At 51.6% G+C, this 21,467-nt stretch overlaps 1 protein-coding gene across 2 annotated transcripts; it reads right to left on the reverse strand.

Annotated features, from left to right (window-relative positions):
• Positions 1-1,027: 1,027 nt before the first annotated feature.
• On the reverse strand, positions 1,028-20,464 carry LOC114870089 (inactive ubiquitin carboxyl-terminal hydrolase 53). Of its 2 annotated transcripts, none has more exons than XM_029174782.3 (17): positions 19,830-20,464; positions 15,139-15,692; positions 14,829-14,921; positions 14,616-14,750; positions 13,439-13,549; positions 12,538-12,620; positions 12,362-12,452; positions 12,006-12,152; positions 10,920-11,069; positions 9,156-9,324; positions 8,875-9,021; positions 8,267-8,410; positions 6,712-7,492; positions 5,999-6,054; positions 3,157-3,211; positions 2,363-3,084; positions 1,028-2,288 (listed from the first exon to the last, which is right to left on the reverse strand). In XM_029174782.3, the coding sequence occupies exons 2-17, from the start codon at positions 15,280-15,282 to the stop codon at positions 2,212-2,214; spliced, it is 3,105 nt and encodes a 1,034-aa protein (XP_029030615.1). In that variant the 5' UTR covers positions 15,283-15,692; positions 19,830-20,464; the 3' UTR covers positions 1,028-2,211. The 2 variants fall into 2 exon arrangements, with proteins under 2 accessions (XP_029030615.1, XP_029030616.1); XM_029174783.3 differs by lacking the exon at positions 19,830-20,464 and adding an exon at positions 19,704-19,761.
• Between the last annotated feature and the right edge of the window lie 1,003 nt (positions 20,465-21,467).

Here is a 21,467-nt window from a genome sequence, read left to right on the forward strand (position 1 = left end):
CAGGGCATCGTTTTCTCATCTCTTTGTCTCATTCTCTCATCAGTTGATATTGGCAAACATTCCTTTTGCATCTTTTTTCAATCAGAGGATCTGACTCAGGGGTGCATGGATATACCCAGGCCTTAAGGCTGTACTTATTGTTTTATGTATCAGTATTCAAAACAGACAGTAGTACTAGTTCAGCATTGTTTCATTGCCTATCAGTCTAATGAAGTGTTGAACCGATTTGTTAAATCATTTAAGCTTCACAGAAGTGAAATGATATTTGTGTAATTATTTAAAGAGAAAACTTTAATTTGATTTCAACACAAACAGATCCATAGTCAGCTTTATTCCTAAAGCTTTGAATCCGCTGCTAAATAACACTGCACGTTTCATCGGCATAAAGCTTTTCCTTTTATGCGTTTATGTGAAGGTCCAACCATCACAATCAGCTCTCTGCGCTCAATAAAAACACAAGGTTTATATTAGCGCTGATAAATAACCTACAGTAAAGTGTCCTGTCCAATAATGCTATAGTAGCATTTATGTGAAAATCTGAATTTATTTATAAAGCAGAAAGATATTTGGGCACAAATTATGCCAAACACAACTTGAGTACGACTAAATTTTTATAAAATAAAAAATGAATAAAATGCAAATGTATAAAACAGAGGCTTTTAGTTTAATATACCTAATTTAATAATACTAGAAGCACTATAATACTAAAATCATTATATTAGATGCATTAGATTAATGCATGTTTTTATGTTCCATGTTATGATATTATGTTACACTTGAGAACTACATGACTTTCATGCTGGGGTTGAGTAGTTCGCTGCATTCAGGCAACCTGACAGCAGGTGGCAGTAAAACACTATTTTCTCTCTCTTCCACCAGTCCAAACTGTTGTTTTTATAAATACAATGCGCACCAAAACAAACAAACAAGTACTACTAAAACTACTACTAATAAAATCTGGTGTCCTATGAAGATACACAAGTTATGGACAGCATGTGTTGTAGCAAAAAATGTTTGTTGACACATATATGGTTAAATACAATGGTTTATTTAACAACTGTTAATCAATAAAAATAAAATTAAATGTTACAAAAATTCCTCAGAATCAAACAATTGTACAAATCATGGTTCCAATTTAATCTCATCTTGACATAAAAAAAGCATACAAAAGGCACTGTGCATCAGTCTGCTGCATATAGAAAACGTGAACAAAAACGAGTCCACTGGTCAGATTCACAACATATTATTATTATTAACCCCTCACTAACCAAGCAAACCCCGTCTATGTCCAATCTGAGCAGACTAGCTGCTAATAGAGCCATTTAAAGAAAGGTCACAAAACCATGTAGGAATCTGTTGATTTTGCTAACGACAAGTGGATGAAGGCTGGGAGTGTGAGAAGAAAACCACAGACATAAAACACAGTATATATTTATATGTACGAAGGAGGAGTCATGTGCAGGTTTGCATGTGAGGAGACACCAAACGCCTCCTGCTACAAACCTTATTAGCTAATGTTGAACATAACATCTACCCATCACCTCACAGCTGATGGACATCCACACTGGTTTACTGATTCTGATGTATGACCTCTGCTTAATGAGAGAAGAAAAGCCTGTTGCTGTTATAATCAGAAGCTTGCACCAACAAGACGTCCCACGTCCCAGCAAGCGTGACCGGCCACGAACCAACGTGGATGTCCTCAGGCGTCACATTCATGCGGATCCTTGGGATCCATTTTAAAGTCATGCCAAAACAGGGCCCACTCTAAAGCTACGTGTCAAAGTCTACAAAGGTTAGTAGTTTAGCCGTCTCATAACACTGTAATGGGAGTATTCGAACAAAAAGAACTGCAAGAGAGAAATCTTTTCACCCGTGAGTGAGTGTGATAAAGTGGGGGCACGTTTGTTTCTAAACTAACTGCTCCATTCTGCTTTTAGGCATGTTTCTTTTTTGTACCTTCACTGTGCAAATTGACCATTTCATTCAAAGCTTTCAGTAGTTCAAACCATAACAGCCACACCGCCATTAAGGACACCTGTCGGAGTTTTTTCCACAATCTTTTTGGCATTTTCTTTCCTGTCCAACTTCCTGTTACATAAATTCATTAGCAGACATCCCACGTAGGGGAAGTCACACTGTAGCATTTTTGGCATCCAGTCACTGGATCATTCGAGGTCTGATGGTGTTTATGCTAAGAAAAAGAAGAAATCAGAGGAACCCATGCTCATCAAGTCCTTTAGGAGTAACCGGAATCCACTTTGCAGTCGTCTTGGTTGTAGAATAACCTGCCAAAGAAAAACGAGTGGGTCAAACATCGAACCCCTTCACACATCATGCGTGGCGTAAAACCGCCTCATACCTGATTCTGTTTTGAGTTTGGAAGGCTCTGGTGGTGGAACATCTGGCAGGAGGTGGAACCTCCCTTCAACGTCGCTCTCCCCTGATGACGTATGGTCCTCTGCTCTCGTGTGCATGGCAGGCCTCTTGTGGTATTTGGCCCGATAAGTGTCCGTCATACAAGAATCCACCGAGAAGTAGGTGGTTGGAAAGGCCCGGTCCGTCCGGGGGGCGGAGTCCGTGTCCTCGTCCAGCGCGGGCTTTGGACTCGGTAGCCTCTCGTCGCTCTCGCTGGCCGACAGGTCGTTCCGGTCCTGGTCCGATGAGCCCGACTTGGAGCTGGCGTCCGATGAAAGCCGGTGGTCGCCGGGCGTTTCGATCCAGCGGCGGAGGGTGGTGTGCGAGGGGAGGGACGGGCCGTTTCTGGGCTCCACGCGGGAGCTGGTGCGCGCTGGCAGCTCCGGTGGCTGTAAGCGGAGGCCGAACGGGTCGGCGTCGCCGCTGCCGAAGGTCTTGGGGGGTAAAGGGGGGGGGCCGCCGTGCAGGAGCGCGTCTGCGTGGGTCTCCTCTTGTTCAGAGAAGGGTCCGGCGAGGTCGTCGGAGCTGTTCCACTCAGAACTGCTGGTCTTGGCCAAATAAAGGGGCTCGGGGCTCACGGGGCTGCGGTCCGCGTTCTCGTCGGCCTCGCTGTCCGGGCCGTCGCCCTGCTCCATGACCCCAGGGGTGAAGCGGAAGGCCCGCCTTCTGGGGACGTGCAAGCACAGCGTCAGCGCCTCAGCGGCCTTTGGACTGAATCAGGTGAGAGTGTTGTATTACCTGTACACGGGCTTCCCAGACAGGCTTTCTTCTTGTAGATCCGGAGATTTTCTTCCTATTTCGTTTAGACAAAAATAAACAGCTCGTGAGCGTTTTACATACAACAACAAACTCCCGGCTATCGCGAACAGATGGTTGACAAACCGAGCCAAGTAACATCTGTTCATGCGTTTCCATTCGAACACAGCTACAATATTATTTTCCCGTGCCTGTGCAGAAAGGACGTGTTACGTAACAGGGGTCACGGCGAGGCCCGGTGCCTGGTGCTGGGAGAGGAAGCATCAAAGCAGCCAGTCTGGCAGAGCGCCCTGCGGCCCCCGTGTACCGCTGCCTGTCTGATGCAGCACCTCAAAGGGAATGTGGATTCATAGCGAGGCCGCGTTAGCTCTGAGCTAACGGTGAGCACCCTGGATCAACTCTTACTCATTTAGACGTTGGGACCTGCACAAACTAATGAAAAGCACCAACCTCCATCATCCTATTAAGGTCGAGCACATGTTTGCTGTGACGCAGAGCGAGGCACTCTGCAGCAGCTGATGTGAGCCTTTAGTTCAGCACCAGCACATGTTTAAAAACGCATCCCTGGAGCTCAGACCAGTTAGAGGGCGGGTGCCATTTACAAGGCCTGAGACACACAGCAGCTGACTAACCGGACGAGGAGGAGCGGCGGCTGAGGAGCATCTGCGATGCGTCAGCCAACCCTCCTTTCCCCTGCGCTCTCTCAAAGCATTAGAGGCTAAATCCTTTGTGCTGGCATGCAATTACGTCGGGGTCAGACTCCAGATCCCCTCCGCAACACTATTGCATTTTTAAGCCGCTAAGTCCATGTGGCAATTCACAATTTGATGCTGTTGATCTGCAATGTTGGCAAGCAACTGTAACAATATCCTTCTTGAAAACAAAAAGGGACACAGTTCATGAGGGGTTCTCCTTCGAAAATCCACCCTCAATATGCTCAAGCTCAAAGCTTCAAGGAGAAGGCAGCTGGATATCGAAAGGGCAAGGTTGTTTGGTTACAAGGCTGCAACGTGCAAAATGTTGTGAGCAGTCGGTGGCTGGTTTATTAAAACCCATGTGGTGCGTGCTCCTAAATATACAGGCAGCGTTTAAAGGAGATGCTCACTCCCAGACCTGTGTCTGATCCGGCTCCAGCATAAAGGATTACGCTGAGAAAGTTCAAGAGAGACACCTGTTTATCTGCCGACGTTATCCGCTCACACATTATTCAGGACATTTAACTGCCGGGAACAGAGGAGCGATTTGACGTCATGTCAATTATTCCGACTGTCAGAGCGTGGAGGACCCAGAGGAAATAGGAAATATGCCTCCACGCAGGCCATGAAAGCAAATCCTAACGAGGTTCTGAGAAATTGTATATGCACAACTTCCTGACAGCCCTTTGAAGTGTTGATGATGCATTAGGAAAAAAAGCTATACACATTTCAGTTCGGAGGCTGTCAAGTTGAGATTTGTAGTTCTGTGTTGTTCTATCTGGGGAACTTAAAATTCTTCAGCATCAGTCGGAGTCAGATGCATATGTGCAGCTCAGCTGATACGGACTGCGGGAGGGAAAACAAACCCTGAGCAAAGGTCACATTTCTATCACGTCAACTCCACAAACTGAAATATAATGTGGCGTTAGACTAGTGAGTCTATTGGGTCTTAGAATGAACATTATTGTTGCACTGGAGATGAGACAACATCTAGTAGAGGCCAAATGTGTTAGTGTTAAGCTACTTTGACTGGACTGGATGTCGTCTAGCGTCTTAGAGTTTGGGCCACTTTGCCTTAAATGATCAGGAGGAAGAAGGTCTGTGGTCAGAATGTCACGTCTGCTCCTCCCGACATAAATGTGCTTTTAGAAAGGATTTTGGACTTTAATGGGCCACTGGAATGAATCTGCTCAGGCTTCTCCCAAACTGCAGCTCACGCCAGACTCGCCACTGAACTCGGGCCAAATTGACTTGGGACACATTTACTGCAGCTTGTCAATACAATTTGCAGAGAGCAGGGCGCAAATACTCCAAACTGGGTTTAAAACAGCTGCAGAAGAAGAGACCGCAGAGGACCTCGCAGCGACGTCATGTCCCACTGATCTGCAGAAAACCCTGCATTTGTTACCACTTAAAATCCAGCTGTTGTAGGACATTTCACCCAAAACGCAAGCACTGCAGAACCTGTCACTAGAGGGCAACAGTTGTGATCGTTTGATAATGTTACAGATATTTCCTACATGAAGCATGTGTAAGGTTGTTAAAAACACATAAATCTACCTGTAGTCGCACCATCTAATCTTTCTAACAAAGAAATATAGCGACAGCAGCATGACTGATGTTAAAAGCCTCCTTTTACACACCTCTTATCTTAAAGAGCAGATACATTAAAAAGCTGCTGCGGACGGAACATTACTTATTGCAGGTGACAAAGAGCCTTGGGGCTGTTCGCACTTTGTTTTTCCTCTTTTTGTTTGAGCGTTTGAGGAACAGAGGGCTCGTTTTACCCGCAATCCAAAGAGCGGCTAAAATCACAGCTCTCAGCTTCACCGCCTGCTCGCTGCCTCCGCTCCTTTAGGGCCGTGTACATTCCAGTGCCGGCTGCATAACATGAGCTTTCCTCAGGAAAAAAAGGTCACGGCCACACGGGGAGGAACCACAACGCACTTATTTCCATATTGTATCCCTTCAATCAGGCACTGACCTTAACAAACGGCCCAAACCATAAATCAAGGAAACTGCTGAGTAGTGTCCTAATGTTTCAAAGGGACTTTGTTTAATGTCAGAGACCGGCCTTCATAACAGACAACAACAAAGAAAGAGGACTTAAGTGAGACAGATTTACTCACCAACAGGAAATACGTCCGCCTTCAGATCGTCACTCCTTCTCGGAGGGAAGTGATCCCTAAAATACAGAATCAATTCAATTATTCATGCGCTGTGGACTGCCACAAGATATTCCAGAGCATGATCCTTTAACCAGACACTTAAAGCGCCTGGGACGGAGCCGCGCTGTGAGCAAACAAGGAGGAATAAACTCCGCGACCTCAGCCCAGACCTGTTTTATTCCTATGACAGATTTAGAGTCTAGTAGTTAAACCAGACACTAATCCCTGCTTTATTAACGCCGTCGGCCTCTGCAGCTTCCTTTTCTATGCAAATGCAGCAAGTTCAAAGATTCCTCCAAAGTCATCTGGATTGTTGACATTGTGTCATGTCTTCATCCCGTCACTGGATCTCTCATGTTAAGGAATAAGTAATTAAAGGGACATTTCACCAATATGCTGCCGGGAGCCAGGCCTGAATAATGCAGCGGTAGCTGAAGTCAGCTACGCGCCGGGAGTTCAGCTGGATCATTATGTGGGACCTGCTCCACAAACCACCCGACGACAGCCGGCAGTGAGGAGGTTTACGTTCAATGCAGCCTCTATTCTTAGAACGCTTTGTTTGTAACGGTTAATTATTCAAAAATGGCAGCACTAGGACTGGATCCTTAAGTGCGCACGGCATGAGGCGACACCAGCGCCGCGCCGGGCCGCGGGTCCGGTCGCTCCCCTCGTACCTGGCCACATGCAGCTCTGGGAGGAGCCGCAGGTTCTCCACCCCCGGCGAGTCCAGGTTGGCCGAGCCGTTGCTCAGCCGGTCGCTGCTTTCGTACCCGGACTCCGTCCTCTGGATCTTCCAGTTGTCGCCGCGCGCCTTGAGCGCCGCCGGGCCCTTGGGCCGGTCCCTGTCGCTGCAGCCCTTGCCGTCGGAGTCCAGCGAGCTGCGGCTGCCGCAGGTCTCGTTCCTCTGCTCGTCCTCGTAGATGGTCATCAGGCTCTTGGGTTTGCGCTCCTCGCGGACCGCCCACGCGTGCTCCCGGTCCCGCTCGCGGCCGGGACCGGGAGCACGCGTGGGCGACTGAGCGCTCGGCCGCCTTCGGGGGCTGTACTGCCTCGGCTCTTGATCCACCGGGCTGGCGTCGCCGGCGGCGCTCAGAACGCTGTCCACGTTCAGCGCCTCCCGCATGGGCTTCCAGGGGCGGCCGGCCCGGCTGCGGCCGCGGGCTCCGGTCCCGGCGCGGCCCCGCGAGTCCTGGCTGCTGTCGGTGTCGTAGCCGTTGAGCTGCTCCAGCCTGCGGTGGCGGTAGCCGCTGCTGGCGCCGGGGGCAGCGGGGGGCACCTGGACTCTGGAGTTGGAGCGGGGCGGCTCGTGGGACGAGTGCGCGGCCGCTTGGGCCGTCCTTTCGCTCCGGATGAGACCTTTTCCCTGGCTGCTGTACAGTCGGCTCTCCACGTGCTGCTTGAAGCCGTCCTCTGGGGGGGAGACGGAGCGGGAGTAGGTCCTCTCCTGCTCAGGATCTGAGTACAGAGGGGAGGGGTTTTAAGAAAATTACACACAGTACATTTAATAAGATTTAATTTAACTGAGCTGGTGTATATTTTGTCTCTCTAAACATATGACTAGAGAAACTGGTCGACTCCACTACAGGTGGACTCAAAGAGACGGCACCCAGCGATAACTCAGATGCACCAGACACTCAGTGATGTAGCATCCGGACCATGAAGTCCTACTAATTACATTAACCGTAGCGTCACCGCTGGCGCCGTCATTCATCGCGGCTGCGACACCGGCCTCCTTTAACCTGCTACACTCATCATAACGGGCCGTGAGCCTGGTGCCAACAGGCTCCTGTTGTTGACAGAGTGGATTTGTGAGTGCGTTACTGCCTAATCCCCCCACTGTTACTTCAATGAACAAACCCGTTAGAGCTTCCAGCCACCGAGCTGCAACTAATGCTCGAACCCAATCTGTGAAGCCCAGCGAGCACCACACATTTAACTAATGTTAGCACTGTAAGTCATCACTTACAAACACAAATGACTCATGGTTTATTAGTGCTCGCTTGGACCCGCCCACTTGTTTCCAACTGTCTGTGTGAAGCAGAGGGAACCACTGGCTCCGAGTGCGACAGAGTGGGATGAAGGCTGCCTGCGACAGACGTCAGCACTTAATCCCCTTTCTGACACATCGCTCCTGGACCGACTGTTACATAAGGCCTGGGGTTTGTTGAAAGCCGGCCTTTTGTACCGTAAAGGCGACTTATTCCCGCGTGCGGCATCTGCGACACCGACCTCGCTGCGTCTCCGCCCTCCGCTGAGCGCTCCTGCCGGGCTCCTTCCTCGTCGGGAACATGCTCCGCATCTCTCCCGCTTTCTGGGCAACCTCTCTGGAAATTTCCCTGAGGCGGCTCTTGGGATCTCCGATGCTGATTTTCACTACAAAAACAAAGTAGGGCGTCAAAAATTCAAACTTAAACAGTGGATTATTGCAGAAACGGACTCCGTTTCTGTGTCCATATCAGTTTTCATGACCGTCTGTTCTCCACCCTTCAGTTTCCTGAAGGCACCGAACAGTTGTGAGTGCATGGACTCCCCAGTGCATCACACTGCTGATATATGTGCCACATTTTGTGCTACAGGAGGGAAAAGGCAGCGGGGCGGAAACATGGCGATGCAGCGGCTTCGCTCCCGTCTCTGGCAGACGTTCACTTAGAAACGAATGATTAGTCATGGCACTGAGCATAACATGAGCATAGTGCGCTGGCTGCTAGCGGACCGAGATTTCAGCAGGAATCAATGTAAAAATAATGTCTTAGCAAGCGGAATATGCAACATGTAGGATGACATTAATAACCCCCCCCTCCGGCTGAGCCAGGTACGGCTTTGAGCTGGTGTCGCACCTGGGCCCCGCCCCCCGCTGGTCTGAGCGCTGCTCCTGCTGAAGGCCGATGGGGTCTTCTGCTTCAACGTGCCCTGGTTCAGCAGAGCATTCAGGTTCTCTCTCGTGAGCTCCAGCTTCTTGGGGGCTGGAACCGAGGGCTCAAAAGCTACGGAGCAGAAAAGAGGAAAGTGGAGTTTACTTTTTCAACTCATCTTGTCTGAGCTGCACAATGAAAACAAAAATGAAATTGAATGAAATCTAATCAATTAGCTTTCGGAAAAGGCTGACTTTTCATCATACCTTGCACGTCCCCATTGACCGAGGCCTTGGACTGGGCCTGGCTGGAGTTGGGTCTTGAGGCATCGTCTGTGGTGATGGCGCTCCCGTCTGGGTTGGCGTAAAAGAGGAGGAGAGGCTGGAAGTGCCCCCTGATGCATTTGGTGACCACATCTTTCCACTTGGTGCCAACCTACAGCCAAATTACAAGACTGTCAGTCAAAAACACAGTGACGTGACAATATTTTAGATTTTCGAGGGTTAAAATGTTAAAATTGCCCGTGATCAGTCTGCAGCCAGTCCAATTCAATATCAGACACAAAACAGACACAGACTCCAGCTGTTCATTTGGCAAAGAGGCATCAAAAAAAGTTTTGTTGTATAACTGGGCACGGATGTAAAGCATTTTAACTTATTACAAGCTCTAAACCTTCCACTAATACACCGAGGCCACAACCCAAATCACCATTACCCAAACACAACAATCCAAACTGAGGGTCAGCCTTTAAACAGATAAGTCGCTCTTCCTGCGCTTCGTCCGATCTGTGGCCGACTGCGGCGCCGCGGCCGTAGCGGAGCTGTGCAGGGAGCACGTCTGGCCACAAAGGCCCCGCGGAGGCAGGCTGCAGGCCAACAGATGCTTGTGTGCGCTTTAATTAAGCAAATGACGACGGAGGGGCCGGAGGGGAGAAGGTGGGCGCCCAGACAGAAAGATGAGGCGGAGACGCGGCGCCAAGCAGGGAGACGCTGCAGAGACGCCTCGAACAGCCAACGCACAGGAAAGAGCCGCATCAGCACCACACCTGTTGTTGATGCGTATTTACATGTGGACTACTATTAGTACACAACAGGCACGAGGCTGGACGCACACACAGCACAAGCTGCCGATGTGTTGACACAGCGCCAGGAGCCACTGCACTGAGATGCTGGAGCAGAGTGGGTGTGCGGGCATGCATGTGCGCCCACAGACAGAAAACCAATATGAAGAAAAAGGGGAGAACGGATGAGAGGCGCACACACGCACGCACACACACACACCAGCCTGCACCACAACGACAATAATGAACCTCCTCCCACACACACCTATACTTCTCATTTCCACTGGCCTTTTCACCACAAGTGCAAAGAGCCTTAATGGTTAAGCTGCACTTCACTACTGCAGTACTTCATGATGACAGAGGTAGGGAACTGCAGTAGTAATGGAGGAGGGAGGGGGGGGGGGGGGGGGGGGGGGGGGGGGGGTCTGGGGGGAGCGTTAGCTGACTCCTCTGTGCCATAAAGGCTCATCAAGCCAGAGGCTCATGAAGGGCAATCGATGAAAAAAAGACTGTGATGGTGAAGAGAAGGGGGACGAGCAGCTCGGGGCCACAGCAACGTTGGGTTGGAGCTTTTACGAGCATAAAAAACATCTCCAGTTTGCAGGTGGTGGTTAGTAAATGTGCCCGTTAAAAATCTGCCAACTGCGACAATATCAAACAAAAGCCCCGCATTTGATTTTCTATTACCATTTACAGTTTATGGATCATGAGTTGTTTTTTATGTCTAGCTATGTCAAAGCGCTAGCGTTGTCCCACTCCACAAGCACCATATCAACAGAAACGGTGACTGGGACGGGCCCCACCTCCCAGCAGCATCTGCTCCGGCTGCTCCCACGCTATCTCACACACGCGGCTACAGCTGATGAATGGATTGAAGGAACACCTCAGTGTTTTCCTTGATAAACGACGTCCACAGTTAATTGAGCACCAAAACAAGAGCTTATTAATCACCAACGAAACGGACCCTCACCTCTTTCACCGTGGCGTCGTCGAAGAACATCCACTTGGAGGACTTGGTGTGGAGGGCGAAGGCACAGTAGTGGCGGCTGGAGTAGCAGATCATGGCCACGAGCATCAGCTCTCCCTTTTTGGCATGCTCATCCGTCACCCTGTAGAAGAGCTGCACCCGCGCACACGCGTGCACGGACGCATACATCAGTTACTCGCTGCAGTGAGTGTGTGAGGAAAGTGAGTCAGGTGCTCCGTCTCTTATAGATCAAGGGCCGGGACGATGAACTGCCATTGATCGGACCATCAGTATGAATGAGGGCTGGTTTCAATCGGTGCACATGTAGCAGCACAGCTACAGTGGGTGGTAGTAAGCGTATTCTATCTATTCTATTAATACACGGTGTTACTGCATTAAAACACTAAGTGGAAACTGTGCACATGGTGGAGAAGCAGTGACTAGTTTATCCTCCGCCCTTGTTTCCTGCACAACCTGTTCCCAGTCTCACTCACGCTGTGTCAAACAATACATTTCAAGGAAAACCTGACCTGTAACACATATTCAAGTCACGTGCACAGATGGAGGCCTGACAAACTCCTAAACAGCCTGAGAAGAAGCTGACAAATAAGTGGCGTGGACGTGTCCACAGAAGGAGTTACATATTTAGCAATGTAATTTTAGGAGTGCATTTGAAAATGCCAGCATTCTAGTGGCTGATAAGAGATTACTCTGTGGGAATATCCACACACATGCAGGGACACAGTGACACAGCGTTGTTTCCCCCTCAGTCACATCTCATGTTGCCTCAGACGCCCACGCTGCAGAGCGGCGCCCGGCGGGAGCGGCCTTTTTGATCAGCGTCTCAGGCCAACTGGGCTCTGGGCGTCGGCTGCTTATGCAACGGCTCCGACTGACACAGAAACAAATCCCCACTTTATGTCCCGCGTATGTTCGCGACGCACCAAAATAAACAGAGTAACTAAAAAAGCGGGGCTAAACTAAAAGCAGCTGTGCGCCTGGAGACGAGCCGAGGGGACGCGGACGAGGTGAAGCGGCTGGAGGATCAGACAGCTGTGGATGCGGAGCTCCGTCAGACGGGCGTCCTACCGTAGACAGGCTGAGTTGATAATCCAGAGCGCGGATGACGTCCTCGGTGAGGTCCGACTGGTCCGAGTTCCAGATGAGGCCTATGGTCACGATCTCTGGGGAGTTCATCAGGACCTGTCTGACCTTAATCCTCTGACCACAGTTGCTCTGCAAGAAAACATTGAGAGCAACGTCACTGCGGAACCGGCTGGTCAGTAACGATTAGCATCAGACATGAGTGATGCTGAGCAGAGCACCTGAAGGCAACATCTAATGGGCAACACAGAAGCCCACCGGGGCGCTTGCAGCCCAGTGGAGGGTTGTTGCATGAATGTTTCTGTTAATTGGAGCAGTGAAGACGTTAAAAAGCCACATACTGGACAGTTGCGAACGTCCCCCGTTGTGCTCGCAGCCTGTAACAGCTCCCCGAACGACAGCTCCCCTTCTCTGCGCTGATGTGACTGTTGACTGGGAAGAGAGAGAGAGGCGTGACGTTCAACGGGTCAGAAGGCGCTCGGCCCAGAGAGGACGGGTTCTGACGGCGGGGCCTCACCAGAGGGCGGTGGTGGCGACGTAGTGGACCAGCTCCGTGAACGGCAGCGGGTCGGAGGACGCCCCGCAGCTGCGGCACACCGACTGGAGGGGAGGAAGGCAGCCGACGCGTCAGCGCAAACACACTCAGGTGCGACTCAGGCACAAGCAGTGCACGCGGCTAATTATCAAGTCAGCGTGTTTTGTCCCAGAGAGACAGATCAGAATAGCTCAACCCTGGTGTCCTACGTGAAGACAACAACACTGGTCTGTGATATGAATCACAGGCTTCCTTCTAAGTGATCGACTCAAACCTGATGACAACCCATCACCTTCATTCGGTTCTGAAGTTATCAATCTAACACTGACTGGGGCAGCACTTCTTGATGATATTTGCTGGATTGGGTTCCCTGGAGTCTCTGTGGAACCAAATCTGCCGACTGTGGCCCTGAGAGATTTAGTCCAGAGGCGTGTTTGTTTGATTAGGAGCTAGAACTGGTTTGGGACACAGTCGGTGATGGGCATCGCAGTCACAGGGCAGGGTGTGTGTGTGTGTGTGTATACACCAGTGATTTATCTGGTACCGGCTGCAGCTGCTGCACTGTGGAATCTGACCAGAAACACCCTCCTTATTCCACTGGGACAGACCAGTATCAAAGCATGATGGATTGGATTTCAACCGTCTCAGACAGTGATTCATGTACCTGTGTGTGTGTGTGTGTGTGTGTGTGTGTGTGTGTGTGTGTGTGTGTGTGTGTGTGTGTGTCTCTTCTGCCTGTCTAGTACCGTAGAGACAACAGAAAGTACTGAAGTAGTGTCACCACCACATATCACAGCCTGAATTTAGATGCAGCGCTGCCTCTTCACACATTGGCATCACAAGTAAACACATTATTAATTATTAATTGTACGTCTGTGCTGACCTGCTCATAGAGCGACATAGCAAACTTCTGGTGTGTGATACAGGACTTTGAGGTGCAGGCATCTGTCTCCTCAGGCACAATGTGCAGGTGGATCCTCTCCAGGATGTTCTCCTGCAGCAGAGCAGGACATTTATTAGCTGTGGAATGGACAGTTCAGGACTTTCCACCACCGCGGGCTATTTATTCTCATTTCAGGCCGACGCAGGCATTTCCACGACCGAACCTGCTCCGCGACAGGACACGCGGTTCCACGCCATGAGCTCAGTGTCGGGAGACGTTCAGCAAAGCAGACAGCAGAAGGAATTCGTTTAAAGGCTGAGCTGCGCTCCTCTCGTTTTAGCTCCTGTTTCTGTTGAGAGGTCGCGAGGTCATAAAATATTCAGGTTGCCAGGTAGTCCCTGCAAAGGTTCCAGGCCCAACTTCACAGCCTGTTAATCCGACACTGGCCAAGCGCGGGCATCAACGCCCCACCAGCACGCTACAGCCAGTGTATTACACGGGGAGCGCTCAAGGGCAAAGATCCACGGGATTAAGAATTAAGACGGTCTAAAAAACATGGCAACGCTGGCGTGCAGGCGGTCCTTCGCCTCAAAAACAGACACCACGAGTTGGGTTTGCATGTCGGGTCACTGTGTGTGCAACTTTCCAGAGGAGGACACACAATAATAATAATAATAAAAAAAACAACAACGCACTGAATTATGCGACGTAACTCGGTAGCACATAACACAGAGGCTCAAACGCGCTGGCGCTTATATAACCTGTCAGGATAATATTTAGCGGCAGCGCGGCAGGAGTTGATGGGAGGAGAAAGGCAGGGACAGAAGCTCTTTCAGTGACCTCGCCGAACAGTTTGTAGCGGTGCATTACCCGAAACATGCACACGCAGACACACACACGCACGCACAGACACACACACACACACACAGACACACGCACGCACAGACACACGCATGCACGCACAGACACACACACACACACACAGACACACGCATGCGCACACGAGCACACACACGGGAACACACACAGACACACACGCGCGCACACACACGCACGCACGCACGCACGCACACACACACACACACACACGCACGCACGCACGCACACACACGCGCACTCGCACGCACTCGCACGCACGCAGACACACACACACACACGCACACACGCAGGGACTTACAAAGCACTCTGCGGCATCGTCCATGAGGCCCAGCTGGAAGCGCTGCTCGTCCTTAAAGGTCTCCGCCAAGGCGTTGCGCAGGTTGTCGGAGGGCAGCGCTCGCTCCCGACTGTGCTGGAACTGGGAGAAAATGCCCTGAAGACCAGAACGAGAGCACTGCGGTCACGATCGCGTCACCCTCCCTCGCTCCACACCGCTGGAATGCACGTGTACCTTCAATGCACAGAAGATGCAGGAATCCCCTAAGCAGAAGTGTCCCGGCAGCTGCCGCAAGCTGCGCCTGAAGATGTCCAGCTGCCACAGGACCTGCACAAAGGCCAGAGGAGTGAGGAGAGGGCGTCACAGCACAGCGTCCACACAGTCAGGAGGACGAGGAGCGGCCGGAGGAGCGGCGCCCCCTGAGTCCCTCTGAGTCACCGGCTCCGGAGTGACCTCAGTAATGAGCACACTCACCAGCCAACGTCCCACCCGTCGGACACGGGCCCGGGTCAATTACTGGGCTGCTACGTTCAAAGGGACCCACCTGCACGGCGCTGTTGAGGAAGCAGCTGTTCTGGCCCGGCTCGTTCAGCAGGCCCTTGGTGGGGGCCAGCGACAGCATGCTCCCCGGCTGGTACGACCTCGCTAGGTTGCCCCCCGGCTTCCTGAAGAACTTGACCCATGCCATTGGACAGTGGGGTCCGCCGTGAGACGGGGGGGACGGTGGGCGGCGCCGGGAGCGGCCCCTCGGGGTCTAGGTTATTCCACAAGCTGCAGCAGCGCCCCTGCTACACATGGGCTACTGGTCCATTTCTCCAGCGGCGCTGGCAGCGGTTTCCCTTCGCGTTCTGCTCACAAGCGTGTAAAAACAGTAGAGGGGAAAAAAAAAGTTTGGAATCGGCACAGAGAGCTAGAACCCAGGTCTCTGCTTTGGGTCTCGTCTGATGAGCAGCGTCCGGACACTCCAGAACACGCAGGCGCCGGTCATCCTGTCGCGTGGACGGGTGTGCAGGGTTCAGACAGGATGGCGGACCCGCATGGTCCTGGTGCTGGTGACGGGTCAGCGGCAAACGGGCCTTATGGAGGTCCAGCCATGACCTGTGTTAGACGAGCACACGGTGAGTTACAGAGCATCACGAAGTTGAGCTTTTCATTCTTACGTCCCGTCATTAACTCCTGGTGAGTTTATACGACCTGAGTAATAAACCGCACAACTGGGTTTCTATGTCAAACTCTGGGTTAGACGTCAACAAAGGTTGTACATTAACTTTACAAACAGCCTTTGCACCGGAGGCGTGTCCTCCCAACGTGGCCCTTGATTCAGAAAAAACACTTCATGCTAAATAACAACAACAGAACCAGGCTACGATCAAAACACAAACAGAATTACTTGACTTTGTGCGTTTCTGGGCAGATCAACCTCAAACCCACTGATATATGTGCATCCTCAGCCAATCCCACACCCAACAGCTGCTTTCCTGCTGGACTTTGATTGTTTTATATAGATATTAGAGCCCAGCAGAGGACAACGGGCCTGACCCACTTTTAACCCGAGGACCAGGACCACGCAGCTACGACGCCGGTGCCGGTCCGGGTTCCTGCGTTAGCGAGCGCCCCAGAGACGCCTGCGCTGGTTGTGACTCCGTTAAAGCATATCTGAAGTGATAACAGACGTCGTCCTGTTGTCACACAAAAAGGCACAAAGAGGCAACAATGAGCAATTCGTCCTATTTTAGACTCCTAAAAAACAACAGACCTCAAAGAATCAACCTCAAGCGTTTTGTTCGCAGAAGGACGAGAAACGCCGTGCCCCAGTTTGCACAAACAATGCAAACTTCCTCCTGAACACACACACACACACACACACAGTTTCAGTCTAAACCAGTTGGGGAACACTGCCAGCCTGGTATTTCAGGAATCCTCGACACATGATGACGCGGCGCTGAACCGACCTCAGTGCAGGTTAATGGTGCACGTGAGCCTGTGGCCGTGACTGACTGGCCTCAGGCCGCGAGCGCTGCTGGTTTCAGGTCAGTCTCATCCTCAGACCTCTCCAGGCGCCAACATCGTCACGCTGCTGCCTTTAAATGCAAAAAAGCTACAAGAAATCATATTTCATTGACTTTCTGAGAAGTGACACGTGAGACCTTTCGCGTGGTCTCTCTCTCCGGTGGTGTCATGTGTCATGTTACACACCAGTGACTCTTGTGACCTGCGCATCACACGTGGACGCCTCAAACACATTAAAAGCAGATCTGAAGCTCAGACTCGTCTTGAACCTTTTTTCCAGTCAGATCTTTCTTTTCCAGACAGACCTTCAGCCTTATCACTTAATATGACGCCCTTTGTCTGACGACACCACGTGACGAAACCACATTTCAGAGGAGTATTCAGCGTTTCGGAGAAGACGGGCGACGGTGACGTATCCGGTTTCGAACAAAGACGTCATCGGAGGAGTGAGGAGTTGGACGAAGGGCGCGCGTCTCAAACGCCGAATCTCCTAATCAATTATGAAACATTGCTCGCTTTCCAAACAAATGGCTCATCCGGCCTGTGGCTCCGGCCGCTGCCTGGAAGGCGACACGTCCGGTCACACCCTGCCGCTCCAGCGCGAGCGCAGCGCTGCGCCGTTGTCTTTGCGCCGTTGTCTTTGCGCCGATCTTTTACGACTGTTTACGTTGTTTCACGACCAGAGAGCACGCGGACGAGCGGAGGTATCGGTTGACCGGCGCTGAGCTCGGGCCTTTGGACCCGGCGTTACGGGGGCTCACGTGACCCTGGAGTTTTAATTTGAATATGAGCTAATGCACAGGTGCAGTCGCACGCAGCGCAGCACCGACAGACGTGGCGCAGCTTCCGTCTCCCCTCTGTCGCTAAAATAGCAGCAAACTGCAACAAAACTCCCCAAAGGTATAAAATACAACTACATTAAAAACAGCTACTCAGACAACACTGCAACGTCACCGAAGCTGTTTTGTCCAAGTCAGGATGAAGATGATGATGATGATCAGGCCAGATTAAAAGATAATCACCGTTTGATAATAACCACTAAAACAATTAAACATAACATGCACAATAATTATGTTTGAGCGGTAGGTATTAAACAATGCTGTGCTCTCTACACCGGTTGTGTTCAGAGCCGTCAGCGCGTGAAGTCAGGCTGAAGCGTCGTCGCGTCACTCTCAGGTGCGCCAGCCTGGTTTCCCTTCATGCTCCGACTTGTCGCCATGAGTGCAGCACAGACAACTGGTTTTGCCTGCGTGCAGTAGGAAAAACACGCGGAGTGTGACGCACGTCAGCAGCTTCGACAAAGCTGGGAGTCGGTGAGCTGTGGACAGATCCGGTGCCCGCGCGAGGGGACGCTCGCTATCATTTATCCATTAGATCCGCTGATGGATGGCCTCATTAAGACCGATTCAATTGATCTGCTGCATGTTGTAGTGCGGCGAGCCGGTGGTGAGGAAATCTGCGGTAAATTGAGTCACGCTTGTTCAATAGGGAGCCTTTACTGGAACAATTCATCCAACAGCTTCATGTAAGAAAAACAAGCGGGCAACTCCTGCAACTCCTTGACCCTGACTGACTAAACAACAGCATGGAATAAAATAAAATATATTAAACAACATGAAACGCTGTTTTAGCGCATGCGACTGGTTAACACACACACAAACTACATAATTAGATGATATTTAGAGAGACGTCGCTAGAGTAACAATTATAACGAAATTATAAATGTTGTGATGTTTTGATCAAGTCTTGGCAAAAATGAGAAGTGCAGTTGGGGAACAGATCATTGTGTGTTTGTGTGATCATTGTGTGTTTGCCAGGCTACTGCTGTTACGCGGCCACTTCACACATTTCACATGCTTGTGAACGGTAATTAGAGTCAACAACAACGCCTCGAGGTGACGTCATCCGAGTGAGAACACGAAGCAGCTTCACCACACCTGTAACGCTTCTTCTGCACTTAAAAGAAAAGTTTAAAAACGGCCCCGATGACGTCATCTGGACGCTGCGGCTGAGACAGCTATCGCCTAAGTCGAATAACGTTCACCAATAGTCATATTGGAACAAGATAAAAGAAAACAGGCCGGCTTGGCCTTTATTACTTCACTGGACGTCTACTCCTCAGAAACCACACTCATTGTGCTAAATGTAGGAATGAAGTCACGTTCTTTGGAGACGTCTCCCACTCAACGCGTTTCGCACTCAGACAAACATTCCTCCTCCCGTCGACACCGCCTTTTACTTTTCTGTAATCGTCGGTAATTTGGCTCTGCTCAACGCTTCTGTCCGTCTGTGTATCTTAATTAGGTGTTGGGACTGGACAAACAGAGAACCTACAAACGGCCCAGAGGCGAGACGCGACCCTCGAACGAACTCCGCCGCGGGGCGTGGAGCCCGCGGGCCACAACGCGGCGGCCGTTTCCGGCTCGCAGCCTCCGGCGCACGGTCACCGTGCTCGGCCCCGTGGAGCTGAACAGGTCACCCACGCGCAGTGAGTCACCCACTGCCGCTCCGTGCGTCCGAGAGGAAGAGGGAGGACAAAGGCACATGTTCCAGGGTCCCGGTGGAAACGCAGGAACATTCTGCTCCCTGCTCCTAATGCCGTGTGTGTGTGTGTGTGTGTGTGTGTGTGTGTGTGTGCGTGCGTGGTTTAAAAGGAGCCATTACTTTGACAGCGGAGCGCTTGAATGAGGGGGGGGGGTTCAGGGGTGCAGTGGACGGGCATCAGAGCGAGGCCTGTAAAACTCCCGACGTGTTGTCCTAATGTGAAAAGGGTGTGTGTGGAAATTACGCAATGTAAAAGCTCCCAGTCCACGCCGAAACACGGCAGGAGGCCGTTTATCCCGAGGTGACACAATGAAAGATAAGGCCGGACGGGATCAACACAATAGAAGCCTAGAAGCCCAAAGCCCCGTCTGATGACACACGGACGGACAGACATACGTGAGAGGCAACACGCGGCGTTCGCCAGCAGGTGAATTACAACATAAAACAGTCGACAAAATGAATTTGAACACACGGCAAAACACGTCCAAGAGCTTAAAAGCCGCGTCTCCGCATTGTACAACGAACGCTCCGTGAGCGACCGAGCGCGAGGCCTACCTGCGTCCCGACTCACCTGAGCGCCAGGTGAGGCTGCACTTCCGCCCCGCGCACTGCGGGGACGGCGAGCAGCAACAGGGAAGTTTCGGGAACTACTTTACGCGAAGTAAATAAAAAGCCGCTCACCTCGGAGTGAGAAAGCGAGTCGAGCCGCCGTAAAGTCCTCCGTCGCGGACCCGAGTCCTGAGCTGGACTTTCAGAGGCGAGTCGCTCGTTAAACGCCCCGCTCACACACCAGCGTCCAAGTCTCGTCCCGGCGCCGCGGAAACTTCCCTCCCCCCGGGTGTTGTGCGGCTCCGGGGCTCTCGGAACCCCCCACGTCGCCGTCCACTCGCGGTAAATTCCGGTTTTCTTGTTTTTATCCGGAGGCGCGCGGCTCCGCGGCGTTTGGCTTCGCGGATGCGCGGCGGAAGCGAGCACTGGCCGCTCGCTCGCCTTCGCCACCTGAAATACTGGATTAGAGCCGCTTTCGGCGCCGGGATGTCAAACCCCGCCTCTCCAACTCCGTGTTTACTGCAGTCTGCCATGCCGCTGAGCGCCGCCAACTCCGCTGGAGTGCAGCCTCGTTAACGGCGCGTTACGGTGCGGCGCTCTGCAGTTTGCAGCTCGGACACAATGCGCTCAACGCGGCCGCCGCGAAACCGCCGCGTCTCGCGCACTTCCAAGCGACTTGGAAGTCGCTTTCTCCCCGTTTTCAACGCGTCGCCGAGTTGTTGTTTTCTGCCGCACACTGCCGCCGGAGCGGCAGCGGCGCGCGCGCGGGCGCGTGCGTGCGTGCGTGCGTGCGTTGGGAAATTAGCATAATGCAGCAGCGCGATGATTAAAGACGCGTCAGCGGCGTTAGTTGGTTCAACTCAACGATCTGGCGACAGTTTTAACGCTGGCGATTATGAAGAACTGAGAGCCGAGGGAAGTGATGTAAGGCTGCTGTTACTCAAACGCCATCTGCCTGATGCTGTTACATAAAGAAAGCAAGTGAAAGCCGCGCACAATTAAAGCTCCTCTCCCCAGCGTTAAGTGTAATAACCCCGTCACGTCAGGCTGACGGCGGCTGAGATGAACTCAAATAATCGGTAGGTGCTCACGAATCCACAAGGGCAGAAAAAAAAATATGGAGATGATGTTGATTTAAAAACACACTCAATATTCCACATGTAACTGGTTCCAGTGCCGTTGGAGGAAGTCCCCTACTTGCTTCGGGTTCAAGGCACTGGGAGGAAAGCGAGTGCGTGGAGCGGAGTCCGGCCTTTTCCCCAGGAAGTACTTGAAAAGGGTCATTGAAGAGACCAGGCCACTTCCTTCCATGCGCGTTTCCTCCAGGCCCATATAATGCTTCCTCCTAAAATATGAAGCCGCCTGAGTGGGATAATGAACTACTTGATGGATGAGGGCTTTAATGTGTGAGTGGAAAAGTGCAACAAATATATGGGAAATGAAGGAACGTTTTGAGGAATGTGACGGCGCCTGAGCAGCACTGCCGCCGGCGGCTGCAGACCTCCCTGTTTGAAGTCCTGCCACTGAATTTCTCATGCTGCCCATCAAATATGGATCAGACAAATCAGATTTTTAACAAGTTCACACATGTGAGGCTTATTCTTCCCTTCTCTGACCTTGGTGGGCTGAATCTGACTATTGTGCCCCGTCAGCACTGCTGCCACACTCCGAGCCAAAAGCCTAAAAATGACCGTATCACTGCTGTGACGCGTCACCGCCCGGCGTCCGTGCACTTTGAATGACTTCTGCACAACAGTGACTCACTGCTTT

This window comes from Betta splendens, chromosome 2 (assembly GCF_900634795.4).
Source record: "Betta splendens chromosome 2, fBetSpl5.4, whole genome shotgun sequence".
In the NCBI taxonomy this organism is placed as follows: domain Eukaryota; kingdom Metazoa; phylum Chordata; class Actinopteri; order Anabantiformes; family Osphronemidae; genus Betta; species Betta splendens.